Source organism: Carettochelys insculpta, chromosome 1, assembly GCF_033958435.1.
Source record: "Carettochelys insculpta isolate YL-2023 chromosome 1, ASM3395843v1, whole genome shotgun sequence".
Taxonomy (NCBI): Eukaryota; Metazoa; Chordata; order Testudines; family Carettochelyidae; genus Carettochelys; species Carettochelys insculpta.
Genome location: NC_134137.1, coordinates 118,048,186 through 118,074,737, shown reverse-complemented (window position 1 = coordinate 118,074,737; position 26,552 = coordinate 118,048,186). Strand labels below are relative to the sequence as shown.

Below are 26,552 nucleotides of genomic sequence, written 5' to 3'. Positions count from 1 at the left end.
TTTTGAGTGGCATGCAGTGGGAGCTCAGCCCTGCCCCTCCTCCCACCATGCAGCACAGGAGGGAGTGATAGCACAGGGCTGGGGCCTGCCGCAAAGCCACCACTATGGAGTCCCAGCCACAGTGGGGAACCAGGGCTGTGGCATGGGGCTGGTGCCGGCACCCCTGGCAGAGTGCACGGCTGTAGCTCGCTCCCCCACCAAATGTGGGTCACCCCCCCCACTTCCCAAACAAGAACACATGGCTGGGTAGCTAGACCCCCCCCCCCACCCCCAACCATAGCACAGGCCTGGGGTAAAAGCCCATATTGTGGAGACCCTGTTGCAGCATGGGGCTGGAGCCCCACCCCCCCACCAGAGGCAGGGTACTGAAGCTGGGGGGCTTGTCTAAGAGAAGGAGCATTTTTGAATGCCCCCACCCCCATCAAGGTAGTTTCTTTTTACTGCTTTCTTTTTCCTGTGTCATGAGCAGGGATCCTTGTTTTCCATGATAAACCCACCAAAAGGCTCATTAAAAATAAAAATTGACATTTTCTATGATTAAAATGAAATCTGACAGTAGGGCTTATTTATTAATGAATCTGTTGTAAGTAGGGCTATTAGTAACTTTAAAAAGTATCACCGGCACTGGGGCCTTACACAGAAGTCAAAAGGTCAAATTCTGGCACTCCACCTTGGAAAGATTGCTGGCCCCAGTGTAACCCATCTAATTTAAAACTAACTCAGCCAGTATAATTTAGGTGGCAGGTCCCCATGAGAGTGACGTAAGTGTAGTATGTGACAATCCATTTTGTGGCTTCTCTGTTTGAGCCCAGAGGTCACCAGGGCTGTTGCATTTACGCCTGTTCTGTTGACTTGGTAGCTTCTACTCTTCTTCCTACAGATGGACCAGCCAGCCAATTCCATGGCATCATTTCATTATTTGTGAGAGGAACTGCAGTTTAGGAATTTTAGGATGAGAGCAACATGGTGTTCATAAGAGACACAAATCTGTAAGAGTCTTCTCTGACCCACTGAATTTGGTAATATGAATGGCCCATTCCCAGCATTATGTTTCAAACGTTTCTCATGCTGGTAGTCACCTCTCTGCATTCCCCTCCCACTCCATTCTCTAATCTTTGTCCTGTTACCAGCTCCAGCCCCAAACTTCTAGTGCAGGGGTCAGCACCCTTTCTGAGGCAGAGTGCTGAAATTTGACCTTTTGACCTCTATGTACAGGCAGAGTGCCAGTGAGGCTTTTTACAGTCCTTAATAGTTCTACTTAAAACGGCTTCATTAATGAATAAAGTATGCTGCAGCGCTTTACCTTTTAGGTGGTGGTTGGTAGCATTAGCTGGTCTTTTGTTAACCCACAAGCAGCGTGGCTATGAGCAAGCTCCCAGCTGCATTGGGGGGGGGGGGAAGGGGTAGGGCTGAGCTCCCACCTTGCGTGCTGATGAAAATCAGCTTGCGTGCCACTCATGGCACCCATGCTGGGGGTTGCTGACCCCTGTACTAGCAGTTCTTAACTCCCCCAGAGAGGGAATTCCACCAGAGAAAAGAGGAAACAGAAAAGAGAATGATGTATAGTCCCTTGTCTGTGCCCTGTTTGACTCTGAAGGGATTTGCTCTTCTCTACTCTAAGCCTATGTTCCTATAAAAAAAAGTGACATGGTCTGTGTGCCTAAACTAAAATTAACATTTCTGTTATAGCTATAAAGCAGTTTTACTTAAGGAGACCAGGACTATTATGGATGCTTAAACTGCAATACGCACTTCCTATTGATAACAATGTCAGTGAATTTATATCCACATGAAAACTAATAAATGTGACAAGTTCCATTCCATTCATTAAAACACAAAAACAAAGAAAAAAAATCATGGCCAGGTCTTAGAGTAACTATAAGCACCACAGTGCAAAGCTGGATGTAAAGGTTAAATTGGTATTAAGACCCTTATTCTCCTACTAATCATATGACCTCTGAAGATTCATTACTGTAAGCATAATTTGACTACTGTTATAACAGATTCTACTTTAAGCTTCCAGGCAGCAGCTTGATGGTACTACTTAAGTTAGACATCAATTTTAAATGGTATGAATGAATATTAAAATGTAATCACCAGAGGAGCAAACTAAGTTTTTTCATTTATTTCTTAATATCACAGCTGTACAATTTTCATACATACAGAAGGAAATGCATATTGGATACACAATGGCATTTGGCTGCATTTCCAATTATAATACAGTAAGTGCAACTCCACTTAAAAATTTACATTTATACACCCTATACAAATTAAAGATTGCTACACTATTACCTGTGACAGTATAAAGCTTGATTTATGTTGTTTCATTTACTAAACCACTTCCTGGTTAAATATAAAATGTACGCAATCATGTTAAAATGGCCATTATGGTACTTGGCCAGTATATAAAATATTTGTCATGTAAAATTTAACCATTTACTTTTTTTAAAAAATAATCTTCTAATGCTATTTAAACATTCGTTATTGAACTGTTATACTGACACACTCTGTAGCAGAAGTCTTATTTTACCTTCTTGTTTGATCTTTCATTGATCACCACTGAAACAAATTATAATTTGTAATGTACTGTAAGTTTTATTCAAATGCAACCAGATGGCTAAATATTTGACAATTTGCTGGAAAGGTAAATAACATTCCTCTATAAAGAAAAATGAAATTACATTAAAACAGTATTTGTTACCTAAATTTTAATGGGTATAGTGCTACCAGCACAAAAGAAATACTATATTGTCTGAACACTAAATTTAAACTCTTATTACACTTTTGTTAGTGTTGGTCCACAGACCAATTTCCTCTTACAACTGTATCAAATGGAAAAACAAAATTGCTCTTATTGCCGTCCCTATAACAGGAATGGTTTAGTTTCTAACCTCAATTAAAAATATACATTTTACAATCCTTGCACCTCAACAAAGGTGACATTGACAATAAATACACTGGTTGGTTGTTTGGTTTTTTTTCTTTATTATTGTTTTTCTTCACAACTAAGAGCGTCTACAAACTACCTGTTGTAGGCCCTTTCTTTTTTAGATTTCTCCAGTGCCTTGTCCATAGTTTTCTCATTTTCTCCTCTACATTTAGGGCAGTACCATTTGCCCTTTGGTTTATGATTGAGTCCCACACATGAGAAATGAAACCACTCAATAGGGCACTCATCGTTATCACATCCTATCATTTCTCCATAGGAGACTTGATTACACAAGCAGTATGTTGGCTCATTGGGATCAATAGGAAGATCTGCGGGGGACGCCTCCCTCTCTGCTTTAGCCTTAGACCTCTTCTTTTTCTTGGATGTTTTTGCTTTCTTTTCCTTTGGAGTTCCTGAGGTGATGTCATCATGATCATGATTATTAGAAGCATTTTCTCGATTTTCATTATTTCTTTGCCTCCGAGACCTCTTATTGTTGGGCTTTTCAGCCTGAGTGATTGCCTCATTCTTTGACTTATCTTGGTTGGCTTTGCCACTGTTTCCAGTGGCCTCATTAGTCTCTTGACAGGTCTCAAACAGTTCCACATGACTGTCTACTTGCCTGGTTCTATTCTCAACAAGCTCCACCATCTGACTGACAATTTGGATTTTTTCATCGCCTAGTTCCTGACTTCGGATCAGTGCTCGCTGTATGCAATGCAACAGTCTTCTTTTCTGCACTGCATCAGTCTCTCGTCTGAACTTCTCATAAAAATCATCCAGCTCCTTTAAGATCTCTGAAAGGGGAAAAAAGTAAAACTATAAATATTACGCATATACAGCCTGGCAAAAAAACCCTCTCCATACTATTGCCTCCCAAAAGCAGCAACACTTTCTCGTAAAGTACAAAGTTGGTCAGAGGCAGCCATGCTGAAGATGAAATCTAACAAGTGGCTCGCGTCTATGGCTGATTTTTCTTTTTTTAGTAGGTATCTCTGAAATTGAATGAAAATGTCATCAAAGCTCCAATTTAGAGATGTATTATTTAAAATAATTTAATTTTAGACTGTTACATCCTGTGTGAGTTTTGTGCATGCCGTGGTATGTGATGTTTATAAAGGAGCTTGTCATAGTGAAGGGAAGTTACAGATTGCTAAGTTAAGTGCCATAGATCTTCAAGAATTTTCCTTTCAGAAAAATCAATAACATAAACCAAAATTCGTTTGTATTTTCATCAGCAGCAGCTTCTAAATTGCTTCTGCAATCAGCGGTGGGACTAAAAAATACATGCAAAACAGTGAATGGCTTTACTGCAAAGGGATTCCCTATGTGTGACAGTTGCATACCACCATTTTGGCCCTGGGTCATCTTGCGATGTAATACATCAGCAGACAGGGATAATAATTTTCCATATTATTGCAGGCACTTGGGAATAACCACTGGTGTTTCACTGATATCAATGCACAGAGGTCAAGGAGTTTCTTTTCAAACCAGAAGATTCGGGGGATATAAGAAATGCTTATAGTGATCCTGGGAGACCCAACTTAGCCCTTACTCACAGGACTCATGAAGCCTGCAGCAGAGAGTGATTCAACAATAACCTTAGCAGGTGCAAAAAGATCATCAAGCGCTGTTGATAGGTTAAAGGCACACTGGTGTTGCCTTTGTGGCACATTGGACTTCAATGAGAAAAATATTCCCATGGTCATCCGTGGCCTGCTGTGTGCTTCATATTCATCAGGCTAAAGGTGAAACGTTTCCCTGGGGCGAAGTATAGAGGCAGATCACCTGGCGGCTGATTTTGAACTGCCAGACACTAAGGGTTAGGGACATGGTGGGGGGGGGAAGATGGGTGCTATTCAAATCAGGTCAGCTTTGAACAGCCATTTTGTCAAAGAGATCCAGTAATGGGGTCATCTGATCGAGTTCTTTGCCATGCTTGTTGCCTTGCATGAAAATTTTGGCGATTCAAAAGGACAGGATTCTGTTGTCACCAAATGATGAAACAGACTGTGTATTAATTCCACCATCAACCATGGTGTTTTGTTCAGAGAGTCTTTTTTTTTTTATTAAAAACCAATTAACAACATATACAAAAGGCTTGGTGTGTAGGGACATAACAATGAAGGGCAATGTAGGCTCTCATAGCTGTGTGTAACTCCAGCTATTGTTTTGGAAGCTGTCTGAGGGAAGGGAGTGACCAGGGTACCAAGATGGGCTGGGAAGTAGCAAGCAATGCGTGGGTGGGGTTTGGGAAGGGCTTGGAAAGCGGTTCTGTAGTCTTGGGGTTGAAGGCAGGAATGCATGTGTTCTCCCTCCAGCGTGATCAGTGACTTCAACACCTCCACTGGGTCCTCTATTGCTTTTTATTATCTGTTTCTGAATCATTAAAATTCACTCCTGCCTCTCCTTTCAGCCCTGCGTATTTTAAATTTTTCCTTTACAGTCTCTCTCCATTCCCTGCACTCTTGATTTTCAGCCTCTGAGAACCGGAGCACCTCTTGGCATATGTCCTCCTTGGTCATTTCCTGATGTCGTAGAGATGTTCCACCCCTATGTAGGGGATTCCACTGAAGGCCACATCTGCAGAAGCCCAATAAACATAAGCACAATTGTCAGTGCATGCGCTGCATTGAATCAATGTAGTAAAATATACTTTTTAATATGAATCAGTTTCTCACTGTCCCCTGGCAAGCACACTACTCTGCAAACTCCCTAAACATGGAGAGGTTGGCTGGGGGAGGGGGACACTCAAGATGTGGCAAAGGGTTTCAGTGTTTTTTTTTTTAAGGGGATCGCTGCAGGTGACTAGGGACAATATTGTAAATTCTGCCACCATTTTGCACAGTGGTCCTTGAAGATGGTATCTCACTCTTCAGGGTAAGCAGGGATGCAAAGGTGCATCTTTTGCATACATGCAGTTGCAGACTGGGTCCCTATGCTGCTCACTTATGTGCTGCTTTGGTCCCTTCACAAGTGATTGCTGATTGGTGCAGGAAAGTTTCCTACAATGTGGGAAGGAGCAAAGCAAGTCTGTCAAGGAACCTTCAACAGAGGATTCACAAGTAGCTCCAGAAAAGTTTCCTAGACATCTCACTGTAGTAGTCTCATGAAATCTCAGGATGCATTAACACAGTTTCACCACAGTGCTTAGCTAAATAGGAGAATGTGAAGCACATATCCACACAGTTAGTCTTGTACCTTTCCTTTCCTTCACCCCCTTCTACAAAGGACAGCTCTGCTTCACATAACCAAGCAGTATCAACTCAAAAAGATCACTTACCAGAGGTCCCCTCTACTGAAGCATAAAATTTGAGAGACAGATTGCTGGGACCGGTTAGACCTCCTGACGTGCCATACCACTGGACAACCTGACACATGCTCCACATCATCCTCCAGCTCAACCTTCTCATCAGCGACTTTGTCCTTGGGATTGACTTGGGTGTCTCCAGCCCTGCCAAAGTAGCCATGGGGCTCCTGGCAGTGAAGGTGGGTTCATTGCTGGCATCCAGCTCCTTACAGAAGCAGTAGGTCTTTGATGCAGCACCAGAGTGACAGTTTGACTCCCTTGGCTTCTGGTACACCTGCATCAGTGCCTTTATCTTCACAAGGCACTGAGGCATGTCCCCTTTGTAGCTCTTGTCCAATAGGCCAGAAGAAACCTGACTGTTATGGTCAAAGTTCGAATGGCTGAAGCAGAGCACGGACTGTACAGCCTCCTCTCCCCACAGTGAACACAGATCAAACTCCTCAGGTGTATCCAAGTGTGACAGCATTTGCTGTGGGGAGCTGACATGGTGAGATGGGAAGACATGATGGGAACGTCAATCCTGAGCAAATAGGAAGTGGAATTTCAAAACTTCCCAGGCCTTTAGAGAGGCAGAGGCAATGGTAGACGCATTGGTGCAAGGGAGTGAGTTTAAACTACTCACCCAGGCAATTAGGACTGGTATTGTGGGACACAGCTCCTGGAGACCATTTACATCAAGATAACAAAGTGCTGTGTCTACGCTGACACGTTGTTAATATACCTTTGCCTCAAACAGTTCTATGCTTCTTGTCAAGGTGGTTTATTTTGTCAGCAAAGCAGGGGAGTTTCATTGGCAGAAGGACCATTGCAATGTGTACACCTCCAGTTCACAAAACCTGACTTTTGTCAACAAAACTGTGTAGCGCAGACCAGGCCCAAGCCACCATTCTGTTCCTCAGTCTTTGACAGGTGAGCACCACAGCCTACAGGTTGCTGGATCAGGACTACAATTTACAAACTACTGATATATTTCAGGGATTTTACTTTCTTTTAAGGAGTGCCGGAGGCTTGGGTCCATGTCTGCACACAGTCATGTCCCTCCTGCACCAACATATTCCATAAAGGTTGCATTCTGAGTAAATAATACATATATTTTCAGTATGCATGAAGAAAGAATTTAGGACATTCAAATATATTATGTAACAACTGGAGCAGCTGTGAGTTATGATTTAAAAACAGCAGAAGTCAACGCGGGCATTTGTAAGCCAAATAAACATATTTTTGAAGTAGCACTATTGCATTACTTACTAAAAAGATTTTTTTCAGCTCACTATAAGAGATTGTTTTAGAGAGTTTTAGGGGGTTAAATGTGTGGCTCTAGAGCTCATAAACTGTGAAAAATAGATGGCTGTGTTTGATCTGTGTTTATTTCATCAAACTCTATTCAGTACCAGTGAGACATGTTAGATTCCCTTTCCTTTCACTATCATAAATATACTCATTCCTCCTGAGATATTATGTTGAATGAGGATTACTTTTTTAACTGCATCATGGTTTGTTTCTCTTTCCATTCACCTTGAAATGAACAAGCTGCTAAGAACAGTTTAGCATACTAGCCAAGAATGACAGGTATAGAAGGAAATCTTTGCAGTAAAAGCACAAAAGTATCTCAGTTAACCTAATAAATGTTAGAATCCCACCTACATTTAAATGAAATCGCAAACCTTTGGCATTGGAATTTAATCTGCCTAATAATACCTTCTTTTGGACAAAAAACATGCTCATAGTTTTTGTTACACAACTAATACCAACAAAGGTCCTGCTATTTGGCTTTGTTTAGCTTAGGATAAAAAGATGTTTGTTTTTTGATAACATGTTAACTAACATATTCTAAGACTATTTTAGCTAGAGCTAGTGGCACTATAGCAGGTAGAATTGGTGTGAATTTGCTAGCTAACTACATTTAAAAAACCTTTTATCCTAATCAAGGTACACTCTTAAAAATTAAGTGTATTGGGAGATTATATATTATCCTTATTTCCAATGATTGAAATTCAGAAGACAACATTCCAATTTTGCGGCACTTAGCCACTGTCATTAGTAGACTAGCCCACTTCAACCTGACATACAGATACTTTTTCTAGGAGAAATACTTCGCTTTGTGGATATTCAAAGAATGTTTTTCTACAGGCTACTGTTTTTTTTTTTTTAACAACAATAGATAAATTCAGTGCTCCAAGCCTGTTATCAAATTTCATTTTAAATATCATGTATGCACATGAAAATGTACCATGATCACACTGCCAGCGACTGCTCTACTTTAATTTAACATATTAGTCAGGCTTATTTCATTTAGCCACAATACGTTTGCTCCTGAGCACTTCCTGTGAGGTGTTAATCAAAATTGCTCAGCACAACACAAAATACTGAAAGCTCGTCTTACACTGACCAGTTACTGTGCTGTACCTTTCTGACTCAGGGGTGTGAAACACCTCTTGCTTCCCCCCAAGCGCAGCAAATTTCAGCACTGTATGCACCCAGTGCACCTGCTGTGGTCACACTGCCCGGGCACCCTTATAAGTGTATACAAAGCCTTAGTAAAGTTTATGGCTGTTTACTACTGTGCCCAAAAAAGGGTTGTTCAGCAACAAATGGGTGTTCTAATGGATGCAGTTGGGGGATTATGGTATTTAAATGTGATTCTAGATAAGAAAGAAGTTGCTTAGCAGCTCTTTCTGCTGAAAGCAGCGCCAGCCTTTAAATTCTTGTATTCCTTAGACAAGTGGACTTAGCAGCCTGTCCTCTCCAAAATGGCGAATGCTAATCCCCCCAGAGGCCCAATACCAGAGTCTAGTCATTTCAATGTCTCCCAAGTTAGTCAAACACCTATGATAATATCTCCGAGTCCCTGGTTTTGCTCTGTCACTTGCATGTTTAAAGCAGGCTGGGAATATTACAAGTGCAAGGATCACATGCTGGGAATACTGTGAACCTTTTAACTCCATAGGCTTCAGAGAACACAAATATGCAACACAGGCTACATCTATATTACCAAGTTTTGTTAAGGAAAACTGACTTTTCTGCTACAAAACAGTGAGAACATACACCCTACAAGTTGACTTACGCTGGAAAAAATGCAGTTTTAGCGACAAAATATTTCAGTCAGTGAGTTTTTTTCCCTCCTCCCTTTATTTTCAAGAAAGAGCCAGTGTAGACACTGTTGTTCATTTTGTTGACAGAACTGGATTCCGCCAGTATCCCACAACGCCTGCCCTGACTGCTCTGCTCAGTGTTTTGATCTCTGCTACCCAGGAAATACGTGCCTCATCTCTTTCACAGCTCTGGGAACTGACAGCTGAGTGAGCTGCTTCCTTTGGGAAACAAGCAGCAAATCACTGGAAGGCTCCTGGGGACAGGCTGCTGTGCTGTGATACATACCAACAAGTGCACTGCTCACATTACAGATCAGTGGTATCTAACTTAGGGTCTGTGGACCCCTGGGGGCCCTGAGGGCATTGCAGAGGATCCATTAAAAAAAAAAAAGGCAAATTAAAAATGATCATAGAAAATAAGTTTTAAATTAATTACAAAGTTACAATCTATTATTATTTTTAAATTTAACATCTTCCAATAATATTAACTGCTGTTTGAAAATATATGTTGTGGTTTTCTTTTTCATGTAACGAAGTGTACATAAGCGTCTAGAATTGGCTTCGACGGGGTCCACAAATGGTTTCGGAGGTGTGACTAAGGATGAAAAGGTTGGGAAACACTGCAACAGACGTGGACATGATCTGTAGACAGAGGGAGAAAGTGTGAACCGTGTTGTGAACTCTGGTGATTTTTGTTTTGTCAACTTTTGAGTATTGACTGAAGTCTTGTAGCGTAGATATAGCCTAAGTGTTTTTTCACTGTGTAGCATCAGAAAGCCCAAACATAAGAATGAAAATAAAGGCAAATACCCTCAGACAATCTTAATTGCTGCACTGAGCTAACCAGTTTCTTAGCAGAATTATCCCTTTACATCTATTTCAACATTATCTACTGCTTTACAATGAGTCTCTAAACCAATAACATCACAGACTTAAATTATAGTTATGGAGATAAATCTGCCTTTTTCCAGTATTTGCCCAGTTCCTCTGTGACCCATAGCTGAATAAGAGTCACAGATTTATTTTCAGAGTTTGAAATATTTATCCCACTGTTCCCATTGATTGATGGCAGCAAGCTCAGACCCCCATAAGGGTAATTAATTTAGAATATTCAGTTTTGATCTGAAATAAAAGGCGGCTCCTGTGCTGCCAAGAATATCTTGGTCTGAATTAAGTACAGCAGACTGCTGATTTGAGGCCTGCCAAGGTATAAATCTTTACTTGTAATTTTTTTTTTTTTAAAGAACATACATGAAAAGAGGATCTATTTCAACAGCCACACGAACAGCTTTAAATAGAGACCATCACCTTTCTCTTCTAACAAAGAGCTAAAGGCCAAGTAACAAAAAGCTCTTCCTTACTCTGGTGGAAACAGCTGTAACATCCTATGAGATATTTGCCTCTCCTTTTATATTGCCAGGGACCTGTGGTGCATGCTCTCAGCTTGTGGCTAGCATAATCATTTTCCACAATTGCTAACATTGGTACAGCTCCATACACAGCTGAAGAGCCACAGCTGTCAACATTTTAATCACCTTCTCAACTAATCATGCCCAGAGCAGGTCTGCATGGCATACTGAAACTCCCACTGACTTCAATGGGAGTACGACATGTCCAGTGCTGAGTGTTTTTCAAAATTCCGCTTTCAAAAGGGTGACTTCAGAAAGGCAGATAGGAACACAGGTTTTGCTTTAAAAAACACCACCTTTACCAGAGGTAGTTTGGGGAATACATATACTATATATGGTAGAACAACGAGAAGAGCTGTCGCTAATTATTAAATTTAACTTAATAAGTGATTGGTAAAATAAGGATGCTGCCCTATACGTATTTTATTCATTTACCCAATTGTAACTCATGTTTGTAATAACTGGTCATACATTACTTCTATTTTTTGTACAAATAATGAAATCTGAGTATTAGCACCTTATTACAATGCTCTGGTCTACAATTTTTAATTTTTTTACAGGGAGGTCAAAAGATGCCTCAATTTGTTTGTCACAGGAGGATTAATGTTTAAGGAAGGCGGTCTGTAAAAACTTTTGGTATACTAGCACTGAAAAAATGCTATGCAAAGTTCAATTAACTTTTATTTAAGGAACAATTCCACATCTAAAATATCTTCCAAAATCTTGCTGTAAACTGTATTTAGAAGCCCCATAGAAATCTGTGTTTGTGGAATCCCTCCCTGTTTGAAAGAGGGTTAAAACTTGGTTAGTTTGCTTTTCTGAAAAACAAAGTGAAAGAGATGATAGAGGCATCATGAAGAGCAGAAGAAAGTACTGTACATTCTGCAGGTTCTGTGCTGTGGACTTACCAGCCCAGCTGCCACAGCAGGACTGGGTTGAGGTGGCATCCCTCACTATGGGAGCGCTTCCTTGATATGTGGTGCAGCAGAGCTGTGAGCGTCCATTTCCCGGCTACAAGCGAGGCCGGGTATTGTGTCGGCTGCTGCCCAGGAAGGGGGCGGGCTGGTTTCTCTTCCGCATTCTGGGATCTGCTTTGGCACTCGGTGGCTTCCCACAGCCACAGCCGCTGACCAGCACTGCCACGCTGAACGGCCAGGGCGCAGTAGGGATAAGGGGTGGCAGCAGCGGTGAAGGTTTGGGGGCTGCAGCGCTGTTAAGTTTTGTTCTAGGAGGGGTGCTGAGAACCCCGACATCGAGATACACCACTTCGAGCCAGCGGTGCCGTAGCACACACGCCCCCACCCACATCCACCTCCTACACTGGGGTGAGCTAAGTGACCGCTCCGTCTAGAGGGAGCCAAACACAGGGGCCGGGCCCGAACCCGAGCACCTCTGGTCCAGCCCTGAACTGGCGCCGCGCAGCAGGAGGCCGCAATACGGGAGGTGACAGTCTGAGGGAGAAGGGGGCGCTCGGCTCCCAGCCTCCCTTCCCATCTCCGTCGCCATTACAGAGGGAGGGGCCGCGGCGGGCGCTCAGCCAACGAGGATGGAGCTTCGGCAGCGCCCCGACAGGAGACTCCACCTCTCCGTAGCAACCGGCCAGTTGCCAACGCAGCAGGGACAAGCAGGACGTGACGCCAGGCTATTGTTCTTTAACAGGAAATGGGCCCGCCGAGCTTCCCCTGTTCCTCGGCTAACAGACGGAAGGAGAAGAAAAAAGAGTGTCTACCACCTACCAATCAGAATAAGAAAAACGAGGATAACCCGCCCTAACCAGATCAGCGCACCAATCAGAACCACTGCGAGATCCCGCCCCTTCCGGAAAACTGCACCAATCAGAATGATGCCAAAGCACACAGGCGCAACCAGAAAGTGAAAACCCACCCAGAGCCCGCCGTCCATTCCCAACGCTCCAATCAGAAAAGGCGAGACAAAATTCACCCACCCGCCCCCTGAAAACGTGTCAATCACAATCCAAAAGCCCAAAAGTTGTGCCTGCCTCGCGCAGCCCACGGTGCCAATCAGAAACGGGGAATGGGGAGGGAGGACTCACGCTATTCAAATCAACCCCACAGAAAAAAGGGCCTTCGGAAACGTCACGAGAAGGCAGAGCTAGAAGGCGGAACACCGCGGCCAGGCAGCTAGCGGCAGACGCTGAGCCGTGGGGCTGATCCCAGCCAATGGGGCGAGGCGGAGCGAACCACGATATGCTAATGAAGGAGGGCTATAAATGCCGCGCCGAGGGTGACTCCGACATAGCGCGGAGGCAGCTCATGGTGGTATTGAAGCGCTAGGTTCGGCAGATGCGCCGCCCTGCGTGCTCCTCCCCTCCCTTCGCGGGCAACATTGCCCGACCCAGCCAGCCCCGTAGCCCCCTACTGCCGGGCCCTTGATAGGGTGGCTCCTGCTAGTCTTCTACCCGTGCGGGAGAGGTGTCCGCAGATCAGCTGCAAGTGCCGCAGAGACCGCCCCCCCCCCGCCCCGAACAACAGGAGGGGGAGCATATTCCAGCACCGGGCTCCCCTTCAGCACCCAATGCCACCTCTTCTTCCTGTTTCCAAGCTTAGTGGCAAAGCTACTCTGAAGCCCACGCAGACTAAGCCCTTTCCCTCACCGCCGCCCGTGGGGCAAGGAGACGGCATGCCCCAGAGTGAGTGCAGCCAGCACGCCGCAAGGAAGGAGCACGTAGCATTCAGCTCATCCATAACCCATCCAACCTTTATTTTACGTAACTCTCCTTTTCCGAGACCCACACACAGGGGTGAATAGCACCCTCACTCTAAAAGAGACTGAAGAAAGCAAACCCTGCCCCCCACTCGCATCTAAACCTCCTCCCCGCTCCTTCCCTAGCAGCCTCTTACTACAGCCATAATGAATACTGTACATTCCTAAATGTTGTTGTGCTGTAATCTCTCCCTCTGCCCACCCAGCACTTTCCGTGGTACCTACAAAACCTCCCCCTCACACTCACAACTACACACCCAGCAATAACACCCCCCTCACACACACACACACCCCACTTTCCTGCCCCCAGTCTTTTTGTGCAGTATTTTACACCGAAAAGCAGAGTCCTTGCTTAATAAGAGAAGCCGGAGACCTTTTGTTCCGCCCCTGACAAGAGCTAACGCTATAGATCAGCTCCTCTCCTAGGCTTTCTTTTCCTGCTTTCTCCCTCCTCCCAAAAATAAAACTACCATCCCTGCAGGAGGCGAAGGGTGGGGGAGAGGCAAAGGGTGCCAGGACCTAGCCACCTAGGAAAGAAAAGACAACCCTAACCCAGCACCCCACACACACAGAAGAAAGCACTTACCTTGATATTTGGCGTCAATTTCCCTCATCAGAGAGACATTTCTCTGCAGATCGAAGGGCAGAGACTCGATGGAGTCCAGATAATCCTCCACATAGTTCACGAGGTGAAGCTGCTCTCCGTTTGCAGGACTCAACATTTTCATCCGGCAAGACAAACAGTCTTCCTCCCCGTTTCCCCCTCCCGGGCGAGAGCGAGTGCTCCTCACTCCAAAGACGACAGCCCCACTACACGGCTCGCTCTCTGCCCACCTCTCTCTGGAGCGCCCCAAAAACCGACAGAAGCTACATCTGACTCTCTTGTGAAAGCCGAGCGAGCGAGAAACACACGCACCCTCCGCTGGCAGCAGCTGATTGAATGGCTGTCGTTGTGGGTAACTCACGAAGGAGGTGGTAGGAACAATCAGAGGGATTTGTGTGTGCGAAGCAGGAGGAGGGAGGGGGGATCAAAGCAGATCCTCTGAAACAATCTGGAAACAAAATCTGTTCTGCAAAGTGTCTGACAGAAGCAGCGGCTCCTCCGCGGGCAACTCCTCTCCTCTCTCCGTCCACGCTCGGCTTGCGGCCGCGGCTCCCCAGCTATATCACTGTAGCCTCCCTTCGCGATCGCTCGCTCTCTCTCGCTCGCTATACGCCGCACTTGATCCAACGTGGAAAACCCAAATACCAGTTTCAAACACTTGGGAAACATTCAGCCCCGCCACGCACCGCGCATGCGCACCCCTCCTCTCTACACACTGACCCTCCCCCTCCGCCCCAACAGCAGCAACAGTAACGCTCATGTGCATATTTATTAGCTTTGCACCGCCTCTCTCCGTACTCACGTTTAAGAGCAAGGAGTGGGGCTAGTGCAACAGCAGAAACAAGGGGCGTGGGGTAAAGGGAAGGCAGTTGGTAGTGGTGGGGCACATAGGCAGCAAACACATTTCCACGTGATACCGGGGAACTAAGCAGGTACGTGGCCAGCTAGAAAACGCTCCGGTTACGTGCAAGGGCCCTGACGCTATAAGGAAAGCTGTGCCTGGTGCTGAGCTTGCGGTGCGCGGGGAGGTGCTAAATTGTGTGCGTAGTTGTTGGGTTCTTTTGCACGGGGGTCCCTGGGAGAAAGTTTTGCACTGCACTGGCCCGCGCAGCTCCTCCGGCGGGAAGCATCACCGCCGGACTGGGGGAAGAGCATGCGACGCTGCTACTTCAGCCCCTCGCCCCTCTCCAAAAGGGAGCGCCCGGAGTCCCGCCGACCGGGTACAGCCTCAGCGTGAGTCTCCGCACCCTGTTCCCGAACCCCAGCACAGCCACCGCCGGGCAACTGCACCAATCCAAGTCACTCAGCCCAGCACAGACTGACATGTCTGCCAGCCAGTCGTTTTCCGCCCCGCCCACTGCTCTGATGAATGAGCCAATAGGAGAAGGGAATTGGGGCGGGCCTGGGATACCGCGACAAGGGAGCTAGGCGCATGCGCCGTGGGAGGGGGGAGACGAGAAAATGGAGGCCATAGTCAGTGTGGGGCAGAAGAAACTTGAACTACATTTCCCAACATCCTCCGGGTTCCGCGCATGCGCGTTGCACATGTTCACTGCGCTGTGGGGACGTAGTCCGCACATGCCCGTACAGGGAACAAAGGGGTTACTGCTGAGAGAAGGGAACTCGCGCGCGCGCGCAGCGCAGCGGGGCGGGGGAGGTCGGCGGGAGCGCGCGCCTGGGGGGAGGGGGTTATACCTCCGGGATACAGGGGTCGGGTGTGCATCCCGAAGAAGGGTGGGTGGGACACAGAAGGGGATGCCTGGGGGCGCTTTATGCAGCCTCATCCCGTCAGCTGCCCGTCCTAATGGTCCAACAGAAAAATTCAGTCCTCCCTCTACTTGAACAGCTCGGGGAAGCCCTATAAGGCTTCTTTCCCCTTAAGTTTGGCTGCACGTATGCCTTGGCTCATCGGATTCGAGAACTGGCTGCCGCCTTGCTGAATCTTTAATAAAACTGCTTTTCATGCTGCACCCTGACTTAAAAGCCAACCAAAAGAAATAACAAACCAGTAGGAGGGTTTTAAGCTGTCCGAAGAATTGATCACAGCTAGTCTAAACTAATGTCAGATTGTTGGTCTGTGGCTTCCAAAAAAAAAAGTCCTGTAGAACCTTGAAGACTAATACATTTATTTATTAGGTAATGAGCGTCCGTGGGTAAGACCCATTGCTTCAGATTTCAGATTTGAAGCAGTGGGTTTGACCCACCAAAGCTCATTACCTAATAAATAAATGTATTGGTCTTTAAGGTGCTATAGGACCGCTTGTATCTGTAAACTAATTTGGTTTCCCTTCCTTTGCAGCAAACGTCCTAGCCCTGCTCATTCTCTAGCTCCCCACAGAAAAAGAGAAAAGTGATGTCAGAGCTATTAATATGTAAAACAAACCCTTCAAGCCTTCAAACAGCATAAAGACATTTTTTAAAAAAAACCTCACAGCCAATTATGTTGCCAGTGTAGGTCACCTTTAAGTCAGATTGCAAGTAGAGGAGAGGGAATCTTTGTTTTCTGAAGTTTAATACACATCTGTCCTGCTATATGTGTTAATAACAAACATCACAATTTACACGATTTCTCTTCCTTGGCATCCCCCACTAAAATGTTCCAATCCCTGTGTGTGCCTGACACACAGCAAAATCTCCCCAATAGCAGATAGTCCCAGAAGAGTGAAGGACATAGTATAACATGCAGTAAATCCCCCAGGGAAAGAAAGATGGTAAAACACAAAGTGTGCAATAGTCTGCACCATGCTGGGGGTAGGTGGGAAGGAAACTAACCCACCACCAACCCTTGAATACACACATTTCCAGAGGCTGAGATACTAAAATATACACAGCAAAATCCTTGTCTCATCCCTAAACAGGGAGACATTAACATGCAGCAAAATTCTCCTTCAATCGATAATAACCTGAGAAGGGAGCGAGAATGGAAAATACACACCCTTCCTCCCCACTGGGGAAACGGACTGCAATACGCACAGCAAAATCCTCCTTTCCCACGGATAGTGTTTCCTTCCCTCTCACTCTCCTTGCCCTCCAGTAAGCAAGACTGGCGGTAGAAAAAGCTCTGGCTGGAAAGCTCATTCCTCCAGAGGTGGCAGAGACCCAGCCTTTCTCTGATCTGCCTTGCTGCTGTGCTCTTGGAGCTAAGATCATGGTGGCAGAGGGAAGGTGTCTTTCAAGGAGCTGAAGTGTTATTATTTAAACAATAACCTTTTCAATAAAGTGATTAAAATCAGCAGGTTTCTCCCCTCCCCTTATGTGCTTTAACGGGGAGGGGATATTTTTATTTAAAATGGGTATTGGTAAGCCCAGTTGTCAAGACAACAGTATCATCAGCAGGAGAGACCTAGCTCCTCCTCTCTCCCCCTTTTCTCCCCCTTCCATCCACTTCTCTGTCCTCCCCAATCACTCGTGCTTTGCTAGTTTCTCTAGTAGCTCGCCATGCATTTCTCCCCTGTGTTTCTTTCACTGACCTGGCTGTTGCTGCCATTGAAGCTTCAACTGAAGGGAAGCGGCTGTGGAGGAGGAGAACCCTGGTTGGTGTCTGGAGGAATCTCCCCAGGGGAGGGGTTGGATTTCTCCACTTTGTTCATTCTGTAAGGACAAAATAGGGGGAATATAAATCACAAAACTTAATTTTCTGGGATGCTGCGCACTCAGCCTACAAGGTCTATGCGAACAATCATAAAAAGAATGGAGGGAAAATGTGTATTGAAGGCACTTCAGAATAGGCCTCTTTATTAAAATTTCCTTACAAGTGTCATATATATTTGGTCTTCAGCAGTCTTCATGAGTATTAACTTATAAACACATGACTTCAGTCATGCAGACATTAATTGACTAAACGAGTACGGGCAACCTGTGTGATTTTTATCACCAGTCTCTCAATATGAAGAAAACGTGCCTGTGCCTACATGAAATTTTTTTCTTAAAGTCCCAGATCCAGAAGTTATATGATTACACTGGCATCTCAGCTTTTCTTAAAAGACTTTTTGAAGTAAGTTTCTAGCCTCATGGTTGCAGAGAAAAGCTGAAAAACATGATCCCAAAGGGCACCAAATTCAGAAGGCAAATAAAAAGAACCCCATATTTGTTAAATAATGTTACGATTTTATGCCAGTTTATGATTTCTAGAGGCCTGACTCATGATGATTTTTGAATGTATAGGGTTGGCAAAACTGTTATTGTTTATTAAGCACTAACCTGTTGGTCAATGCTGTACAAAACACAGCCGAAGGAATTTATTTATATTATGCTCATCACAATGATATCTGAGCACTACATAACTATCATAAAATTTCAGCTTTCTTTTATTTTATGCTTCATCCTGTTTCATCTTTCCTTTTTGTCTCTTAGTTGTCTTACATATGATATAAAATCTTGAACAGCTAAGTGTGATAAAACATGTATTTATTTTGTGCAGTACAAAACCCACCTAATCCTTGAGGCACAAAAGAATAATTATACATACAAATAATAAAGTCAAATGGCCATAAAAGGACCTCCTAACTAACCAAAAATAATGAACTCTACTCTTTTCCTTTCTGTCCTAGTCAATGCCTTTGAGGAAAAGCATGGGAAAACAGATGAACGTTCCAGTGTTTCCTGAAGATCAATAAATCTGGGCCACGTTTCGCCAAGAGAGAATTCTAGAACTGAGGATCTTTCAATGATAAGACATCCCAGGCTGTTCCTTGGTTGAATGAATGATTTAAATGTATATCTTTGTTAATCCCAAGTGTCACAGTATGACAAAAGGGGAGCAAGAAGGTCTTTCCGGCACTTAGGATCCAAAAACCCTTTTAAAGATTTATGCATCAACACCCACAAAACATTTCAGAAATCAACTGGAGCTAATTCTGAGCTTGGATTCAGTTTTCTCTCAGCACTACATGGACAGTAAGTAGCCTCATTCTGCACCAACTTTCATGTTTTGAATGGTGGTTGGTCCTTTAAGTGTAATTGAACCTACTCCAACCTGTGACTGATCATGTTATTCAGGAATTAGGTGGTAACCTGAAGATCCGCTGGTCTTCATAAAAGTCAACAAAAGCTCATATGCTAGTGGAAGACTCCTGCAGAATTTCCTGGGTAATGAAAGAGAACCTATTTCATGTTTCCAAGGCACATGATTTATGGTGTGTAACCCTGTAGGGAGTAGATGGGAATCTTGGGGAAGGTCCCAGATCAGGAAGAAAGGACATAATTGACATATTGAAATTGTGTTAAGTAGTTTCATTCTGAGAAATAAAATGGAAGCTCTGAAAGAAGAGTGTGAAGTCCCATGGCAGGAGAGTGATCTCTGGTGCATGGCTTTGTGAGTTAGCCCACGGGTATACAAAACACATACAGAACATGTTGCAGCAATCCCAGCTATTAGGTGAAAAAGGTATGGATGAGGTCCCCAAAATAAATGCTCACACCCTGTTTTACCAAGTGCAAAAGATTAAACATATGTGACAACCACAGCAATATGGGGATCCAGCATGAGCTGAAGATTCAATGACTCCAGGATGTGAACTTCAGTAGAAAAAGAGTATGCATACTACATTAGTTGAAGGATCTGAGCCACATCCTGGAGCTGGCAATAGCTGGGATGTGCAAGGGCTGTGTATCAGTATGTGCGGTTTGACATTTTGGGGCATTGCTCAAACAGGACAAAGTTAAAGTAACATTGCAGGGCTAGCATGTATCTTTACTTTCAGTGTCCTGCTTTTCAGATATTTTAACATAGCTGAACTCTGGAAAGGCAGGGTGAGGCACCAGAAGGCAATCTTAATCCTGCTTCAAAGAAGTTTTAGGGAGTAGAATTGTATTGTTTTTAAAACATAATTTCTTAGCATCTTGTAATCTAATTCTCTGCCTCCCTGCTCCTGGCTCCTTGGCAATGCTAGCCCTGGCACAGAATGCACTATCTGCATGATAATTCCTTCATAGTCACATACCCGTTCTCAGTTCCGCACCCTGGTCTCAACACTCTGGGGAGCAGTGTTCAAAGGGAGATAGAAATACAAGGGGTATGGATGTGGGGCAAGCTAATGCCTCCAGCACATCCTTCACTGTGAAGATCATATCCACCTTTTTTCTCCCTCTGCCCCACTCTTCTGCATTACCCTGACCTCCCCCTTCGAGAAGCAGCAAGAGGGGAAAAGGTGAACTCCCAAAGAAAAAAGGTCCCCTCTCATAATAATCCCTTATTCATTGTGGGATAGAATCATAGAATACTAGGACTGGAAAGGACCTTGAGAGGCCATCGAGTCCAGCCCCCTGCCCTCATGGCAGGACCAAGTACTGTCTAAACCATCCCTGATGGACATCTATCTAACCTGTTCTTAAGTATCTCCAGCCATGGAGATTCCACAACCTCCCTTGGCAATTTATTCCACTATTTGACCACCCTGACAGTTAGGAACTTTTTCCTCATGTCCAACCTAAACCTTCCTTGTTGCAGTTTAAGTCCATTGCCTCTTGTTCTATCCTCAGAGGCCATAAAGAACAAGTTTTCTCCCTCCTCCTTATGACACCCTTTTAGATACCTGAAAACAGTATAATGTCGCCCCTCAATCTTCTCTTTTCCACACTAAACAAGCCCAATTCTTTCAGCCTTTCTTCATAGGTGACATTATATAGCCCTTTAATCATTCTTGTGGATCTTTTCTGGACCCTCTCTAATTTCTCCACATCTTTCTTGAACTGTGGTGCCCAGAACTGGACACAATACTCCAGGTGAGGCCTAACCAGCGCAGAGTACAGTGGAAGAGTAACTTCTTGTGTCTTGTTCACAACACACCTGTTAATGCATCCCAGAATCATGTTTGCTTTTTTCGCAACAGCATCACACTGTTGACTCATATTTAGCTTGTGGTGCACTATAACCCCTAGATCCCTTTCTGCTGTAGTCATTCCTGGACAGTCTTTCCCCATCCTGTATGTGTGACACTGATTGTTCCTTCCCAAGTGGAGCACAGTGTCCTTATTAAACTTCATCCTGTTCACCTCAGTCCATTTCTCCAATTTAGCCAGATCATTTTGAGTTATGACCCTATCCTCCAAAGCAGCTGCAGCCCCTCCCAGCTTGGTATCATCTGCAAACATAATAAGCGAACTTTCTGTGCCAATATCTAAATCGTTGATGAAGATATTGAACAGAACTGGTCCTAAAACAGACCCCTGCGGAACCCCACTTGTTATACTTTTTCATAGCCGCCATCTGTTGAAGAACAAGTTGTAAATGTCAGCAGTTTCTGCTGAAATCTCCACTGTTGGTCTCTGTCACATACGATTTGGCTGATGAATTTTCTGTCTTTGACAGCCAGACTTGTCCATCTTTCTTCTCCATCCAGTCTGACATGACCAGTCACCAAATTATAGAACCAGTTCTCCAGTAGTGCCATTTTATGTGATTTATCTGAGATTTTCTAGCATTTGGGTTTTCTGAGAAATATCCTGACCCAAACTGTCACATGCTAAAATAAAATTTTGAGTGTCACCATGACATCTTTTTTTTTTTCCTTTCAGGAAAGTCTGCATGCTGGTGGTTGTCCCAATGTCTATTACTTATAGGCTTGGTGATTTAGAGATCTGGATCAAAATATTTGTTAATGTTGGAACATGACATGGACTTAACAGATCCCCAAATTAGGAAAATGGAACTAGCAGTTCCCTTGGTTTAGTTCCCTAGTAAATCTTCTATAACTTCACAAATTTGATCCAAGTAGGATACATTTCCTAAGCAATGCTAACACTGCTTTATCCCCCCGAAAAAGTGATGCTTAACGTAAATCTACACCCCCCGTAAGACCTCTGTTCTACTTCACATAAACTATGGGACAGAAGCCAAAAACATTATCTGATGAAGACTTTAATAAAGAACTCGTAAAGTTTGCTAAGATTGTGACCAGTAGCAAGATTAGGCTAAAATCTGTAGACCACCCTGACTAGCTCTATAGAAGATTGGGAGTAACAAGGGCTACTATGTTGGCTATTCTTTAAAACCCACCAGCCCTTGAGTTTATTTTTCTGTGTGCATGCATTTTCTCATGCTGAAATCATCTCAAATGGTTTGTTACTTCTGCAACAAGTCCACTTTCCTTCTTTTATAGACGTTTTTGAAATTGATTTAAAAGTTAACAACAAAGCAAAACAAAAATTGAATGTGCCCTCTAACCAACACAGAGACAAGTTTTAAGCATCTTTTAAAAATAATGGATGGGATATTTTAAACACATTGAGACACGCCAAGGTTATCAAAAGGGGAGAGATAATATTAAACGACTAGTTATAACATTTCTGTTGAATGTTAGAGATTGAGAGATTAAGAGATACTTAGAGCTTGAGAAGAATTTCAGTGCAGAAATACATGGTTAATGCTGTATTCAGTTTTGCGTTCTAGTTTGTTTTTAAATTTCTTCCCCTATTTTCTCTGGGTCAGTTTCTCTAGCAGGCTCCAGCACTGCAGTCTGACTACAAAGAATCCATATGCTATGAACATGGTCTAGAGGACATTACGGATGCTTCCTTTCTTTTCAACAATTTCAAGAAACTTTCTGTTCTTTTATTTAAAAAAAAAATATGCAGGCCCATGAACTCCAAGGAGAAGAGAGTCAGACCTTATAAAGTACATTTCCCAACAACTGATAAGAAAAACTAAGAAGTTCTAACTTTATTTTTATTTATTCCTTACTCATGCTACAGTTGTTTGGATAAAACCCAGCTAACATATGGGTCCAATAACTATAATAGTTAGCTCTTGGGGTCCGATCCTCAATGTAGTGCCCAGCCTGACTGGAGGATCTGACTTGACTTAAGCCCTTGTACTCCAGGTGGAGCACAGGTCACCTACAAGTCTCCTCCACTTCACTCCGTCTCAGGACAAAACTCCTAGATAACCCTAGCAGTACCCCTGTTGTTGTCCTTCAGTCTCAGTAGATCTTCTCCACTTTGCCCGAGGTCTTCCTCTTCTGCGTTTTCCTTGTGGGTTCCATCTGAGAGCTTGACAGACTATGTTGGAGGGTCTGACCCCAAGATTAAAGAGTGGCTGCAGAGCTGCCCATTGGGAGGTGAAAGCTTCTTCAGTCAAACGGCTCTTTGTGCATCTGCTTTGGGGAGATTAAGAGAACCTTAAGAATCATCTGTGGCTTTACTCCCTCTTCTGTTGTGCCCTTCAATATGCATGAAAGTGCAAATTTCCTATGTCGCACTGCTGGATCTATCTGTGCAGTTTCTGCAGGGTAGCCATGTTAGTCTGGAACTCCAAAAACAAGTAGTTCACTAAGGTGCCACAGAAATCCTCGTTGTGTCTGCACACTGCCACCACCACGTCTCCTGCTGCCCAGGAAAGGGGACCCTCTGCATTCATTAAGGTGGGATTTACCTTCAGTTGACATATTTGTTAAGTACTTTACAAATATTAACTAATCTAAAAACACTCAATAATCTTTTATTTCCTGTCACTTGTGTAAAAGCATATCCGGGTAGGCTTTGAGAAGAAGCACATTCAGTGCTGTGCAAATGATTTACACTGAAGTGCTTTGTCATGGAGCATTTGATTCCCTCTTGCCAGGTGGATAGATGTGATATTTGATCTAAGTTTTGAACTGAATATTAGGACAATTAACCTTTGTGTTCACAAGAGCAATTCATCTGTGACAAAACAGGTAACTTCCAAAAGCATCAGCATCTCCATGATTACAGCCAAATATTATCACCCACTTCAACTTCGCTCATGGAACTTCAAGTGAATCATACGATTGTTCACCGGACAGATCTCCCACTTTTCTCATACTGCAGGGGAAAATTCTGTGCCTTTTGGACACAGCTAGATTCAAGCATAGGCAACATATAGGCTCATACCTAAGACTCCTGGGGTCAGGTCTCCAGCCTAGAATTTCAGCTTTCATTAATAAAAGCATAAGTTTCTCGCCCTCCTGGCTGGACAGAAAAGCTAGAAGACAGTGCCCCAGTGTAATCAATGTAGTGGTGACTGTTTGAGTCAGCCTACAACTTGAAACAACAGATCTGAGTGGTGCAAACTGCCTATGTACCTCCAGGGGTACAGAACAAAGATCACAGAGATAATAATATCTCCAAGACACACTGCTTTGGGCCTTCTCTTCCCCCTGAATACCACGGCACAGAGAATTCAGTATGAGGCAGAAGGAGAAAAAAAGAGCAGGTCCAGCCCATTCTATCAAGCTGATGCAGCACTTCAGGTTACATCAGGGGTAGAGGAGGTCCCTCAGTGATGCCTGCTGAGGGCATGTGAGGTCAAATATCCCCCACATTTCCGCTTGGCCTACTTGGGGAAATTCTGCTGCACCTGCTTCCTAACCCCCTCAGTCCCCGTCACTAGCACCCAGGCCTGGGGAAGGAATGGAAGCGGTGGAATCAGCTGCCTCTCATGCTGCCCACTCCAGGTCACCGTTCTGTGCAGTACAGCAGCTGCTGTGAAAGAGCCTAGCTGGGGCAACAGCCCACCTTACCCTCTCTGTTCCCCATCCAGGCCTGGGTGCCAGAGACAGGGGCCAAGTGAACCGGAAACATGCCAGAGAATGGTGGGACTGTGGCTCACTTGGCCCCTCTCTGGCAGCTAGGCTCAAGCAGGGACTGGAGGGGGCAGTAAAGGCTGCTGCCTCGGCCAGGCTGTCTCACAAGTAACAGCCATGCTGCATATGCAGAGAGCTGGAATAGCCAACTTCAGCCAGCATGAGGAGTAGCTCCCTCCTGGTCCCGGCCCAGGCCTGGATGCCAAATAAATTGGGGCCACAGAGAAAGGAAGGGGCTGGTGAGAAACTGTGAGGTGCCTGGAGCTCCCATATGCTTGAATCCAGCCCTGTGTTTGGAAATCCCCAGGAGTATTCTTGATTTAAGGTGCATAATTCACTGTTCCAACACATCAAGATCATTAGCCCACTTACTCCTGGGTGAGGTTGGCAGAGACATCTTTTACTTTGAAATCTAATTCTCCTTTTAGTCTCTCTGTTATTTCATTAAATTTATTCTACTACAGTTGAATAAGTATAAAATACAATGGCATGTTTATTGTTTCAGTGCCTTTAATAATATCCATAAACTTTTGTGTACTTAGAAAATTACATTTCATGGTAGCACATGGAGGTTATCCAACTGAATGTTAATTTAAACCTGTCTGAATACCCCTGGAACTAAGTCCTCTACTTTATTGTATTCTCTTTTGGTTTTTAGGCCATGTTCATTACCATAGTATCTCAGAGCCTTCCAGCTGTGCATTAAATGACACAATAAACATCTGTCGTGCGTTTACTCTCTCATCCTTTTTCTTTGGGGACAAGCATGTGCAATAGAATGACTTGTTTTAGTACGATTTACAATGAACATACCTGTTGCTATTAGTGTGTATGTTAGAGACTGCAAAGACAAAGAAGAGCACCATGTGTCGAAGAAAAAGATGGTGCTTAGTGCCTCAGGGAGGTCAATCCGTAGTCTCAGACCAGCCCAAAGAAAGTTCTTCCACACAGAAAAGCTTAACTCTTATTGTAGACAGTTCCACTGTTCCCAAGTAGCAAAGTTGTCAACCATGGTCTTCATCTGAGAGCTTTAGGTGGTCTCTTAGATATCCTGGGCCCAGGCCATAGAGCGCTTGAGAGATAAGGACTGATAGCTGTAATGTAATTTTAATTTATTTGAAAAGCCAGTGTACACAGCAAAGGACAAGTATGATGTGCTTTTTTTACTTTCAGATGATTTCAAAGGAGTTCCAAATGCATTTTTGTGATCAGTCAGCAATATTAACCATATCAACCAAACTAGGGAATGAGTTAAAAACATGCCATTAATTGTTATTTATTATTAATTTGAACTCTGCCAAAGTGATTGGCACTGTACAAAACAAAGAAGATCACAGAATTAATGACAACTTTTCTATCAACCTGCATGTGGAATTATAGAGGAGTCAAAGGTATCTGCCAACAGAAATCATTCACAATGGAAAGGGAAGTAACAGTCCCATGGAGCTTCACAAAATTATATAAACATAGGTTATTGGACAGTATCTTAAATTTCATCCCAACAAGACTCAAAACAGCAAATTATAGACAGATGAGGGTTCTTCCTCAAATCAAAAATCAGAAATTGATAAAGGTAAATATGATGGAAAATGACAAAACATTTGGAAAATAAGTATTGGAAGAACACAAGTGCCCTGATAGCTTATTCTCTGTAAATCTAAGCCTGGGGCACCACTGCAGGGCAGGAGCCCCCCTGTCCAGTGCCCCACTGTGGGGGAAACAGCTGGGAGTGGCAGGGCTTAATCCTGAATTCCCCCATGTATTCTCTGTGGAGGAGAAGCCTCTGGAGCCCAGTGGGCAGAGTTAAGGCCAAATTAACCTCCTGTGGGCCTTCAGGGAGGCAGTGGAGCATGGAGTAGGATGGAGAGGAAGGCCTTTCTAAAAAGCAGTAACCATTTACTTGTAAATATATTTTTAATTTTTTTTTTTACCTGTTAGTTATA

General features: G+C 44.1%; 1 protein-coding gene and 1 long non-coding RNA gene across 6 annotated transcripts in view; one reads left to right on the top strand and one right to left on the bottom strand.

The window, feature by feature from the left end:
- Positions 1–2,122: 2,122 nt before the first annotated feature.
- ING1 (inhibitor of growth family member 1) overlaps positions 2,123–26,552 on the bottom strand; it is a 28,798-nt gene continuing 4,368 nt past the window's right edge. For 2 of the 5 annotated variants that reach the window (XM_074990306.1, XM_074990315.1), the window contains exons 2-3: positions 17,539–17,659; positions 2,124–3,726 (exon numbers count right to left, since the gene is read on the bottom strand). In XM_074990306.1, coding sequence (XP_074846407.1) covers positions 3,023–3,580 — 558 coding nt within the window. In that variant the 5' untranslated portion in view covers positions 3,581–3,726; positions 17,539–17,659 and the 3' untranslated portion in view covers positions 2,124–3,022. Of the gene's footprint in view, positions 3,727–11,648; positions 12,416–14,050; positions 14,699–17,538; positions 17,660–22,754; positions 25,704–26,552 lie in introns of those variants that run through there. The other 3 variants (XM_074990289.1, XM_074990297.1, XR_012645015.1) reach the window with 3 other exon arrangements.
- Positions 14,887–20,501, top strand: LOC142011233 (uncharacterized). The gene is made up of 3 exons (XR_012645016.1): positions 14,887–15,000; positions 18,619–18,964; positions 19,067–20,501. It is a non-coding gene; the product is annotated as an uncharacterized LOC142011233 (long non-coding RNA).